The following is a 13466-nucleotide window of genomic DNA, read 5'->3' on the forward strand; positions in this document are numbered from 1 at the left end:
CATAGACGGCAGCCCATCAGGCTCCCCCGTCCCTGGGATTCTCCAGGCAAGAACACTGGAGTGGGTTGCCATTTCCTTCTCCAATGCATGAAAGTGAAAAGTGAAGTCGCTCAGTCATCTCTGACTCTTCGCGACCCCATGGACTGCAGCCTACCAGGTTCCTCCATCCATGGGATTTTCCAGGCAAGAGTACTGGAGTGGGGTGCCATCGCCCTAAACTATATGTTCCATGGTAGCAAAGACTATGTTTAACCTATTTAATCCTGCAAGTACAGTACTAAGTGACTAGCACAGGGCAGGCCCAGTCCTGCTGGGTGGGTAAATGGATGGATGGATGAATGAGTGGCTAGATGGATGAATGGTTGGATGGATCAATGGTTGGATGGATGCATGGATGGGAATGGTCAAGGGTGTGTGCATTGCTTCCATATCCATGATCATTTGGACATGGGTGCACACATGGATGCATGCACTCTCCAGATCTATTGTTCAGTGAGGTTCAGTGAGGGTACCTAAGTGGTACCCTCAACCACTTCCCCATTCTCCCTGCCCTTTTATAAATACACATCCTAGGAATTCCTTCCTATGGATACAGAATGTTACTAATATTGACCCTTGGAACCAAACTCTTGGTTCACATGCTAGCATTTTCTGTGAATTTTTGTGCAACCTTAACAGATTTTGGAGTTCTCTATGTTAAATGTAGATCTCTGTACAATAAAAGGACATAGACATCATGGGGAATGTTTCATGAGATGATGAGGACAGATACTTAAATATCAATTAGACAATGTAAATCAAAACTTTAAATGAGCATGTCCTTCAGCCCTGCAATTTGTTCCACATCTATACTCACACAGGTAGAAAAGATACAGAACCTGTATCCAGGCCCCAAATGAACCAGGCCTGGCTTAAAACAAGATGGAAGTTTCTTTCTCTCTTTCACGTAAGTGTTCACAGGGAGGAAGCAGTGCAGGTCTGAAAACGGCAGCTCTGCAGGGCCAGGGACACAGGCTCCTTTTAACTTGTTGCTTTGTCATCCTCAAGAGTCTATCTTAGGAACCAACATGGCCACTCCAGTCCCCTATCATCGAACCTGTGCCGGGGCAAAGAGACAAGAAGGAGAGAGATACCTCCTTCCCTTCCAAAAAAGCCCCTGAGAGTCACACACATCACGTTTTCTCAAAATCTTGATGGCCAGAACATCTCCCAGCCACGCAGCCACACCTAGCTGCCAGGGGAACTTGGCAAACGTGCTCCTGAGCAGCAATGAGCCACCAAAATTAGAAATGGAAAAAGGATACTGAAATTACAGTCAGCATGCAATGGTCCTCCCTGGCAAGGTTTTAACAGAAAAAAGAAATAATTTAGCGTTAGTCATTCAGTCGTGTCTGACTATTTGTGACTCCATCGACTGTAGCCTGCCAGGCTCCTCTGTCTAGGGAATTCTTCAAGAAAGAATACTGGAGTAGGTAGCCATTTCCTTCTCCAAGAAATAATTTAACTGGTTAAATAATTACAGTAATAAATAAGACAGAATACCATGTAGCTACTTAAAAAAAGCAAAGCTACTCCATAGGTATGGCTGTGAAAATTTGTCCAAGATACAACAATAAGTAAAAACATGTGAGTGAGCCAACGTGTGTACAGAACAATTACTGGAAATGTCCTCCATCCAAGCAACAGACACTGAGCCCTCTTGGTCCACAGCACAACTACATACCTGAGGGACACAAAGGGCCAGAGCGGCCAGAACCTGCCTTCAACATCTATGCTTTAATGGAAATTCCAGAAAGAATACTTGAGAAAATATTAACACTTGTCACCAGTGTCTGGATCATGGAAAAAGCAAGAGAGTTCCAGAAAAACATCTATTTCTGCTTTATGGACTATGCCAAAGCCTTTGACTGTGTGGATCACAACAAACTGTGGAAAATTCTTCAAAAGATGGGAATACCAGACCACCTGACCTGCCTCTTGAGAAATCTATATGCAGGTCAGGAAGCAACAGTTAGAACTGGACATTCAGCAACAGACTGGTTCCAAATAGGAAAAGGAATACATCAAGGCTGTATATTGTCACCTTGATTATTTAACTTATATGCAGAGTACATCATGAGAAACGCTGGACTGGAAGAAACACAAGCTGGAATCAAGATTGCCAGGAGAAATATCAATAACCTCAGATATGCAGATGATACCACCCTTATGGCAGAAAGCAAAGAAGAACTAAAGAGCCTCTTGATGAAAGTGAAAGAGGAGAGTGAAAAAGTTGGCTTAAAGCTCAACATTCAGAAAACAAAGATCATGGCATCTGGTCTCATCACTTCACGGCAAATAGATGGGGAAACAGTGGAAACAGTGTCAGACTTTATTTTGGGGGGCTCCAAAATCACTGCAGATGGTGACTGCAGCCATGAAATTAAAAGACGTTTACTCCTTGGAAGTAAAGTTATGACCAACCTAGACAGCATATTAAAAAGCAGAGACATTACTTTGCCAACAAAGGTCCGTCTAGTCAAGGCTATGGTTTTTCCAGTGGTCATGTATGGATGTGAGAGTTGGACTGTGAAGAAAGCTGAGCGCCAAAGAATTGATGCTTTTGAACTGTGGTGTTGGAGGAGACTCTTGAGAGTCCCTTGGACTGCAAGGAGATCCAACCAGTCCATCCTAAAGGAGATCAATCCTGGGTATTCATTGGAAGGACTGATGCTGAAGCTGAAACTCCAATACTTTGGCCACCTCATGCAAAGAGTTGACTCATTGGAAAAGACCCTGATGCTGGGAGGGACTGGGGACAGGAGGAGAAGGGGACGACAGAGGATGAGATGGCTGGATGGCATCACCGACTCGATGGACATAAACCTGGGTAAACTCCGGGAGTTGGTGATGGACAGGGAGGCCTGGCGTGCTGTGATTCATGGGGTCGCAAAGAGTCAGACACGACTGAGCGACTGAACTGAACTGAACTGAACTGAACCAGTGTCTAGGAGAATGGCTTGCAGATGAGAAGCCCACCAAGGGGCTTTTTGTTTTTTCAACTGTTCCAATTTTTAACTATGAGCACATATTATCTTTGTCATAAAAATTGTAATTAAAGTTAGCAAACTAATATCCTGCAGACCAGTGATCGAACGCCCACAGCACACACCTCACAGCTGTATTTGGCCATTGTTCCCCCCAGTATGAATTTCCTTTTGATTTCGGGCACGTCCTCTCTCTTGGTCTTTGTTTCCTGGGTTAGAAGTGGGGTTGCTCACGTTCAGCCTGCCTGTGGCTCAGGGTGGCAGAGGAAATCAAGCAAAACAAGGAACGTTATCAGCACTAAGTAAATGGCAAGATACATTGTAAACCCAAGCCTGCGCTTTGATCAGTGGCACCCAGCATAATGACACAAAAGGCAAACGGGGCACTGAGAATAATGACCAGATACTGAACGAAAAACTGATTCACAGCAGTAAGTCACAGGGTCTGCAGGTATAAGAAACACAGTTTTCATTTACATCGGTAAGAAACGTGGTAACCTTTGAAAACAATGCACCGCAGTTTATTAAAAATAGAATCTGGGCTGGGACAAGTTCCAACAAGAAGACTGTAATGCCAGCTCTTCACAGCATGTCTGAAAGCACTTGTGTGGCTGCCAAGGGGTGCGACAAAAACACAGAAGCAACAACAACAACTCGGGAAGAATGAATCATAAACGTATGAGATGTATAAAGAAAGGCAATTCTTCTAGAGCAATTTTAAAAGCAGCTTATAGGAAAACAAGTTAGAATGCCTTCCCTCAGGGGAGAGGGGATGAAGACAGATTCTTGCCCAGGAGGGTGTAATCAGAACAATGGCACTGCAAGATCTAGCAAAGTCCATGAAGGATTTCCCTTGTTGGTTCAGTGGCTAAGATTCTGCACTACCAATGCAGGGGGCCCAGGTTCCATCCCTGGTGGGGAACTAGATCCCTCAAGCTGCAGCTAAGATCCCACATGCCACAACCAAGACCAGAAGCAGCCAAATAAAACTTAAAAAAAAAAAGAAAAAAGAACACTGTATATTATGCAGGAGCCTAAACTGAAAATAGAAACCAGGAAGGGGCCTTGAAGATCAGCTAGACCATTATACAGATCAAAAAAACCAACACCTAAGATCATAAACATAAACCTACTTGCTCAAGATCACCCCAAGGCAGCCTACTCTTCTGCATCCTAAGGCCTGCAGGATCTCTTTCAAGTCTGTACAAAGTACAGAAAGGCCCCAAAGAACACGTAAGAATTCTAAGTACACAGAGAGTAAGTCGCTGATTATAAACCATGAATTAAAATACATGACAGGAGAGGCGAATGTTGTTGCTAAAACGACCTTTTAAAGTCGACATTCAAAAAAGGGCTATTTTACCTAACAAGCGTGTTTCAAAGTACAAAAGTATTTTGAGGACAAATTCTCAAAAGGACTAGAATTCCCAGACTTCTGATGACAAAAGGTCTTTCGTAGAGCCTTAAGGAGAAAGTGAAGCAAAAATGAAGTGATGTTTTGTTTTCTTCTGGAAGGAAGTTTTTGATAGAGTTTCTCTCCCCTCCCCTGCCACCAAAATTGACATAGATATTAAAATTTGGTGCTTATAAGGAAGGACTTAAAAATGAAGAGCAATATTTCGATTAAAATTACAAATGAGAAATAAAAATAAATAAATAAAGTGATGCAACTCAAGATCTCAGGATGAGTCAGGTGCCAACTGCGAGAATTCAAGGATGGTTAAGGAGGGATTACAGTCACTGGCTTCCAATCATAATTAGTAATACTAATAGATAGCACAAGAAATAACACCGTGTCCAGTCACTGCTCTGAGGACTTAAGGTATATTTTACTCATTTTAATCTTCACAATAACTCTATGAGGTGGATATCATTACTGTTTCCATTTTAAAGATAAGAAAATTGAGGTACAGAGGGAGTAAATAACTTCATCCAGGTTCACACAGATAATAAATACTGGAATTAGGTTTTAATTCACACCATCTGGCTCCAGAGTGTAGGCTCCCAAGCACTATACCACACTGACTCTCAAGGTCATAGGGTCCCCTCAGAGCCCCAGAACCGTAAGAATAAAAACCTGAGGAAAGAGAAGAGGTCACAGTTAAGAGATCTAACCCCCTACCTCTGAGGCACCACTCCAAATATTCTAGAATGAGGAACACAGGTATCCTTCTCTGTAAAATCACCACAGAACACTGCAACCGATTTAAAGAATATATAAAACTGAGGCTGAAAATCAGGAGAAACCTGAGATGTAATCAAGAGGTAATAATTTTTTTTTTTTGCCGAAATAGTTTCAGGCTGTGAATTTTTACCCAGCCAAACATAATAGTAAAAGAAAATATTACTGTTTAAAATAGGAGAAAGCAAAAACAAGATCAAAAAGTAGAAATGAGTTCTAAGGAGTAAACCATTTTACATCTAATAATGGAATAATGTGCATTCTTACTTCCCTAACATGGATAGATATTGACAATTAAAAAAAGAAAAGGAAGACAGAAAGGACCTACCAGAAGTATTCCGAATAAAATATGTTAATGTATTAATACAGCTCATCTCTCTGTACTGGGACTATTTGGGAGGGGTAAGTGGGGAGAAATAGTGTGAATTATGTATCGGGGGAAAACTGTCATTTTTTTTCTTAGCCAAAGGAAGTGGCAAAGCCTCTGTCATGCCTCTATATAGACAGAAATGCAGACTGCAATTCTGTGCCTCTTGGCTCAGAACTGGTGCAGCCAGTTCTCTGGCCCCTCAGCACTGTCCCCTCTCCCCCAATCCCCACCACCTCCTCCTTAGCATTTGGCTTTAACATCACTTCTTCAAAGCTATCTTCTCTGACCCTTCCCTCTCATAGAATCCTGTGTCACTCTTCATGCAACTAATCATAATCTGTTAATAATATATTTATTTGGGGCTGATGTCTTTAACATCTGTCTTCCCACTGGACCACAGATTGGCCAATGACAGTCCCTGGGTCAGATGTGGCCCACTAACTGTTTTTGTAAATAAAGTTTTATCGGAACACAGCCGTGATCACTCATTTACTTATTGTAGCTATTTTCACAATACAACAGCAGAGTTGAGTAGCTGCGACAGAGACATGTGGCCCACAAAGCCTATTTACCATCGAGCCCTTTACCAACAGCCCTGCCAAGTCCTACACTGGACCATAAACTCTGAGGACAGGACTGTGTCTGATTGGTCTACCTGGACCCTACAGAACACCTGACATGCAAAAGGCACTTACTAAAGTTGCTGACTGAATCAACTTGGTAAAAGGGTAATAAGCAGTATGTGCCGCTTGTGGTTCAGAAAATTTCACACCTCTGTACTCATCAACTCCACTGTCAACCAGCCAAAGCCATTCCACTTATTGTCCCATTCCACTCCGCCAGTAAGGGCAGAGCCAGGACTCAACCCCAGGCCACTCGGCTCCAGAGCCTGAGCTTCTGACCACAAGGCAGGGAAAATGATCTACCCATTCAGACTTTGAGTAATTCCTTAGCTGCAGATGGAGGGTCTGGGCAGAGGGCCACGACTGGTTCTGACTGCGTCCTCGTTGGCTGCTGGCCCTCACACATCACCTAACCACCAGTGCGCTGTACCCAGAGGAGTTCGGATGCCATCCGTCCTCCTCAGAGAACAGACACATCACCTGGTCCCACTGAGCAATACCGACACTCTCCCTCCAGACAAGGCACTCACTCGGACTCACTACCTCCATTTCATAGGTAAGGGAAATGAAGTTAACGGAGGTTCAGTGAATTGCCAGGGTCAAGTGTTAGTATGAGGCAGAGGTCAGCTGCAAACCCACAATCTTATTTACCATCACAATGCCAACTCCCGGTTCAACAGCGCTCCTGCACCTCCCTCCAGACTCCCACAAGGAAAAAGGCATTCACGAGAAGGCAGTGATGGGCATTTTCATTCTACACCAGGAGAGCGTATCATTTCCATGCCTTTCTGGGGAGGGAGAAACAATGCTGGAAAAAACCTCAGTGTGACTTCACTTAATGACCATAACACAGAAGCAAAAATGCCTGTAACTGAAGACGACGACCCTGGGATACATAATGATCCCAAGTCGTCACAGGAAGGACAGTAAAGAGCAGCGGGAGACTCCGGCCTGTGAAACAATTCTTCTCGTGGCTAGAGACAGCACAACAAAGTCCTCAGGCAAAGGCAAAATTTCAACTCAAAAGTAGAACAAAGAAAACTGGGACTGGGTCTGTCTTCCAGCAGAAAGGGAAAGAGAAAATATTTATCCAGTCCCTGAATTCAGTGAGTTAGAAGCAAGAACCTCCTTCTTTTTTTCGCTTTATTATTATTTTAAATTTATTTATTTTTAATTGGATAACTGCTTTACAATGTTGTATTGGTTTCTGCCATACATCAACACGAATCAGCCATAGGTATACATATGTCCCCTCCTTCTTGGACATCCTTCCCATCCTCCACCCCATCCCACCCCTCTAGGTCGTCATAGAGCACGGGATCAGGTCCCCGCGTCATACAGCAAATTCCCACTGGCTGTCTATTTTACATATGGTAATGGATATGTTTCCATGCTACTCCCTCAGTTCATCCACCCTCTCCTTCCCCAGCTGTGTCCACTAGCCTGTTCTCTGTCTGCATCTCTATCGCTGCCCTGCAATTAGGGTCATCAGTAGTTTTCCTAGATTCCATATATATGCATTAATATAATATATATGTTTTTTCTCTTTCTGACTTACTTCACTCTGTATAACAGGCTCTAGATTCACCCACCTGACTAAAACCAACTCAAATTCATCCCTTTTTATGGAGTAATATTCCATTGTATATATGTACAACTTATTCATCTGTCGATGGACATCTAGGTTGCTTCCACGTTCTGGCTGTTGTAAATACTGCTGCAATGAACACGTGCGTCTTTTAGGATTGTGGAAGAACCTCATTCTAAATCCAAAGTTCTGCAAAGGCACCAAGTTGCCTCCTTGACCATCAAGTGGCACAGGAATCCTGGTCAAAGAGGCCAATTCTGCAAATTTAATTAATAGGGTGACCTCAAGTACTTCCTTCACTCTCTCTAGCGCAAGCTCAAGGTCTTTAAAACCCAGTCCCCCCACCTGACAGCACGGACTCCCTGCCCTTGAACCAGTACTGCCCTCTCAGAGATATTTTAGTCAAGTGCAATGGAAACACCCTGTAATGTACTCATTATGAAACATAAAATATAAAATTCTGTGGACTCCTCCCCCATTCCCAGACAGTGTTGCAATGGGAGAAAGCAGAGGGAACAAGGAGGTCTTCCCAGCAGCATTACTCAAAGTGTTATTAACCCTCTGCAGGAGCAAAGTTCAGAAACTGAAAACATGTATAATGAACGTACAGAGTAATTTCCTTTCTGTTGAGTTTAGTAACAACAACAAAAATGACAAAAAAAAACAAACAAACCCTAGAGTTGGTGTTTTATGTATCTTTGGGTTTTTATTCCATTTTGCAATTAATTTTTTATTGTAGTTTACAAAAATATCAGTCTGTGACAGATTGAAAATAAAAATAAAACTGGTCCTTCCCTACAGACTTTCAAAATAATTGCCAACAGCAAAACAGCTGAGTGAAATTGAGCTTGTTTTCTGAAATGTGTGAATAGCTGCGCAAGCTCACTCTTTATATGAGAGATGCAAGCTAAAAATATACTAAGACACCATTTCCCCCCTATTGGCAAAGATCAAAAGGCTTTTGGATAGCACCCTACTTTGGCAAGGCTAGGGCAGCAACAGTCGCACCCATTGATAGTGGAGGGCAATTTGGCAAAACTCATCAAAGTTACAAATACAGATCCACTGCAAGGAAGTCAGCTGACAGATACACCCCCATATACGCAAAATGATGTAGGCACAAAGTTGTTCCCCGCAGCCTTGTTTGTAAAAAAAAAAAAAAAGGCATGGAAAACTACCTCCATGCCCATCAGTGCTCTGCTAAGTCGCTTCAGTCGTGTCCTGTGCAACCCCATAGACGGCAGCCCACCAGGCTCCCCCGTCCCTGGGATTCTCCGGGCAAGAACACTGGAGTGGGTTGCCATTTCCTTCTCCAATGCACTTAAGTGAAAAGTGAAAGTGAAGTCGCTCAGTCGTGTCCGACTCTTAGCGACCCCATGGACTGCAGCCCACCAGGCTCCTCCGTCCATGGGATCTTCCAAGCAAGAGTACTGGAGTGGGGTGCCATTGCCTTCTCCGTGCCCATCAGTAGGGGCTGGTTAAGTGAACTCAATAGTTCAGGGAACTGAATACTCTGCAGCCATAAAAAGAGAATGAGGATGCTCTTCACATAGTGGCACAGACCCAACTCCAAGATACAAAAAGCAAAGGGCAGGTCCAGACTGTTCCAAATATGCTACAAGCACTATTTGTGTTTTTAAAAACTAGGAGAGAAACAAAAACATACTTGCTTGTATATGCATAAGAAGACATCACTGAATACAAGAGGAAGAAATGGCAAATACTGATGAATGCCAGACAAGAATCGGAGGGTGAATATAACTGCAACACAGTATATCCTTTTGTACAATCTGAAAATTTTTTCTACCAGTAACTCATACTCCCTTTTCAAAAACTTTATTTCAAAACTTTTAAAAAAGAAAGAAACTGAGCTTAGCCACTTCATATGTTTTTGTTAAGAATGCCTCTGTACACCAGATAACACAAAAGGGTATGTTTGTTGGCTTATCAGATGACTGAAAATCGTTTACTGCATCAGGCGCGCTCGTTACTAGGAAAAGGAAAACACAGCATCCTGACTGATGATTATAAAAGCTTTGCCACACACCAGCAGCCCCGTGTCTTCCGACATCTCAGTAGGAAATCACAGCTTCTTCCTCCTTTTGTCCGCTCCATGCAAGTCCCCTCCCCAGGCCTGCCTCTGACGGGAAGCCCCAGTGAGTTTACAAGTCTGCTCATCTTCTTTAGCGCTACTCACCAGGAGGAATGGCTCTTAGCATCTTACAGACCCAGAGACCTAACTCACCTGCCCAGCATCACAAAGCTACAAAGTAGCAGGATCAGGACTGGAACTTGGGACCTTGGATCCCAAGTTCAGGGCTCTTTACACTACATCCTGTGGATTCCTTTGCTAGTCGAAAGGAGGGGGCACTAGAAGAAAACAGCAATAAAATAAAATGGCCAGGTTCTGGGCTAAGCACTACACACAAATGATGCCACTTACGCCCCGCCATGCCCCAGGGAGGGAGGCGCTCTCATGACCCACATGCTGTGGATGAGAAGCAGAGTCTCTTGAGAGGGTGGAGCATGGAGAGCTCTCACAGCCAACCAACCAGATCCCATCCACACACTGACCTGTCTCTGGAGGAAGCTCACCAGCCCACAACCTGCAAACCAGTTTAACAGTGTCACTCCAAGAGCCAGTTATGTGAACCACCATAAAGAACTTCTTTTCTGAGCCAATGTCTCCCAAACCACAGACCATGAATGCCCAAAGAAAGAGAAATAATCTTAGGTGGCACGAATATGAACATTTTTTTAACGTTAGCAATTATACTTGATATGTATTTAAAAAGCATATAACTAGCTCATCAAACCCATTACTTCACAGATGTCTTAGCACAGAATGAGACTGAATTAAAAGAAGCTGAACAAATTTAAGGACAACTGCTAAATAAATAAGTTCAGGTGGTTCACAGATATAATGAAAACCATGAAGGAAAACAAACTGACATTTGAGAATCACGGGTCTCAGGAAGTGGATCCAACCCACCGTCTTTATCTAGGGGAAGAGAAACTCAGGAATACTCCAGCACACAATACACACGGGTTCTGAATGTCGCTTTATTTGTATTTATTTCATTTCCATCTGCCCTTCACTGTCCACACCACCCAACCTCTCTCAGATGCACGAGGCAGGACCCCTGTTACCAAAGCAACTTGAAACCTATCAAGGTTTGACCCTGAATAGTTCTGATTACACGTATAGTAGATCAATTAATACCAGATAATTATTTTGAGCGTGCCCTCTCTATGTATCTGACCTGGCGAACAAACTGGAGAGCCAACTGGGAGAGACCTGTGACCTCTCTCTAGCCCTTGTCGCCCCAGAAACAGTGAGAAGGAACCCCACTTCCCCAGCAGCCGCAGTCAGAACCGCGCCGTCTGGTGAATGTTGCCTCTGCTCTTGCCCAACCTCCTTGTCCAATCCTATTGTTCCCCACATGCCCACTAAATGTAGATGGCAGGTCAGAGTTAAAGGATCCCACTGGCTCCTGCAATGTCAACAGCTCTGTGCTTTGATCAAACTAAAGAAAATGTTCAATTCACTAAAAGAGAATTATGAAAAGTAATATGTGTGAGGGCATCATAGTTCAAAATGCTTCCATAAGCGAGACATCCTTTGATTCTCAAAAAAAAAAGGCTGTGAGGAGGGTTTTTCATCATGTCTTTTTGTGTTGTAAAGAGATGGGGAAACAGGCTCTGAGATTTACCAAGCAGGATTTCAAACCCAAACTGCTCCACTTTAGAGTTGTATGGGGAAAAAAAAAATTGTTTTCCTTTTCTTCCTAGGGTCTTAAGTGTGCTCCCCAAACCAAGAGCATCTGGTCACGAGAGAGGGCCCCAGAAAGGCAAAATGTCAGCCTGCTCCTGACATACTGGATCAGAATCTGCATTTTAAACAAGCTCCCCAGGTAATTTCTGGGGACAAGACCATCTGAAGAGCACTGCAAGGCAGTCCTTCCATTCTCTTCATTCATTTATCCAATAGTTATTTTTTGTGCATCTACTACACTGTGCTGAATGCTGGGAAATCCACGGTGAATAACATAAACACAGGTCCTGCCCTCATGGGTTGCCAGTCTAACATAGCGGTTTTTCAACCTTGGGTGCTCACCATAATCAAAGCTGGCACTTAACAAAAAAAAAAAAAAGCAGATGCCTAAACCCCATCCCAGACCCATCTACATCTCTATACAGTCAGAAACTGAGACTGAAACCCTAGATGCTGCTTATCAGAAAAGCTCCAATTTATGCCCCTACCTTGGAGGATAAGTTGACAGTATCTAGGAAAGCTGCAGGCAAGCGTATCCTAAGAGCAGCATTTCCACTTCCAGGACTATATCCTGGAGAAATGGAAGCATGTGTGCAAAGAAGACAGGAACAAGAACACTCACTGCAGCAATGCTTCCAGACAGAAATCTGGGAAACTATTCAACTGTCCCTAGATAAGGGAATGAACAAGTAAACCATGGTTAAAGAAAGAATACTGTTAAAGAGCCCTCAGGATGAATAAACAAACAGAAAATAGATGTATGTGTGCTCAGTCGTGTCCAACTCTTTGAGACCCCATGGACTGTAGCCTTCCAGGTTCCTCTGTCTGTGGAATTTTCCAGGCAAGAATACTGGAGTGGGTTGCCATTTCCTACCACAGTGGATTTTTCCAACCCAGGGATCAAACCCACATCTCCTGTGTCTCCTGTGGAAAAAGATAGTTCCAAAAGGCTACATAATTTTATACATGCTCATATATGGATTCATAAATATGAAACATAAAGACATGCATGGCAAACACACACCATCTTCAGGAAAATGGCTAGTTCTAGGAGGAGGGGAGAGGAAAGAGAAAGCGGTGGTTAGTGGTTTTTTTTAAGGTACTTAGTAGGTCTGAAAAAAGATCTTAACCAAATACAATTAAAGTTTAAGTCTGCTAAATCTGAAGGTTAGAATTTGGGTATCTAATATATATTAAATTACATTTTTTTCCCCATACATTTTTGGGTGCTAATGTTTTGTGATTTAATTTCTTTAAAATTCTTTCAAATGTTTCACAGGGGATGTAATATATAGTCAGGGTAGGGAATCCCTGTGCTAAGAACATGAAGCAATACAACTCTAGCTGTTCGATATCAGGAAATACATCTATAGAATGGCAATGATCTATATATAGCTCCTGAAGTTAAATTACTTCCTTAAATAATTTTATATAGATTACAAAAAAAACTTTCACGTGGCAGATAGTTTCTACAAGCTATATATATTTTTTCAGGAGCCAAAGGTAAGTATTACCCAAGGAAAGCAACATTTCTCAAACTGTGATCCTCAGTTCACCTGCAACACAAGGAAGAGGGAGTGAGAAGGAGAGGGAGTATTTATTAAAATGCAGGTTTCAGGTTTCCTGCCTTGGACCTACTTAATCAAAATCTCTGAGGGCAGAAACCCAGAGGCTGAATTTTTAATAAAAGAATGCACCCATGGGTGCAACTGTACACTGAAGAACCACTCGTGTATTTTTTTAAGCTACTATCACTCAAATTTTTAAAAACATATGTGTCTGGTACGTCACCATAAGGTGACATGCTTCATACTCTGAAAATTAAGGTGCAGCGGATGTTTCCTAAATGCTCGAGATCATAATTCCATAAGTATATGCAAGCAGATCCTGATGAAAACTGGT

The 13466-nt window shown here is 42.8% G+C and overlaps 1 protein-coding gene across 10 annotated transcripts in view; it reads right to left on the bottom strand.

Annotated features, from left to right (window-relative positions):
- The window catches only part of USP46 (ubiquitin specific peptidase 46), a 172885-nt gene that overhangs the window by 53244 nt on the left and 106175 nt on the right, over window positions 1-13466 (bottom strand). Inside the window, exon 1 of one of the 10 annotated variants that reach the window (XM_055588545.1) lies at window positions 3152-3249. The exons of the other annotated variants lie outside the window; for them this stretch is intronic. Within the exon in view, the coding sequence (XP_055444520.1) occupies window positions 3152-3172 (21 nt within the window). The 5' untranslated portion in view covers window positions 3173-3249. Of the gene's footprint in view, window positions 1-3151; window positions 3250-13466 lie in introns of those variants that run through there. 10 annotated transcript variants of the gene reach the window in all.

The sequence above is a fragment of the Bubalus kerabau genome, chromosome 7 (assembly GCF_029407905.1).
Source record: "Bubalus kerabau isolate K-KA32 ecotype Philippines breed swamp buffalo chromosome 7, PCC_UOA_SB_1v2, whole genome shotgun sequence".
In the NCBI taxonomy this organism is placed as follows: domain Eukaryota; kingdom Metazoa; phylum Chordata; class Mammalia; order Artiodactyla; family Bovidae; genus Bubalus; species Bubalus kerabau.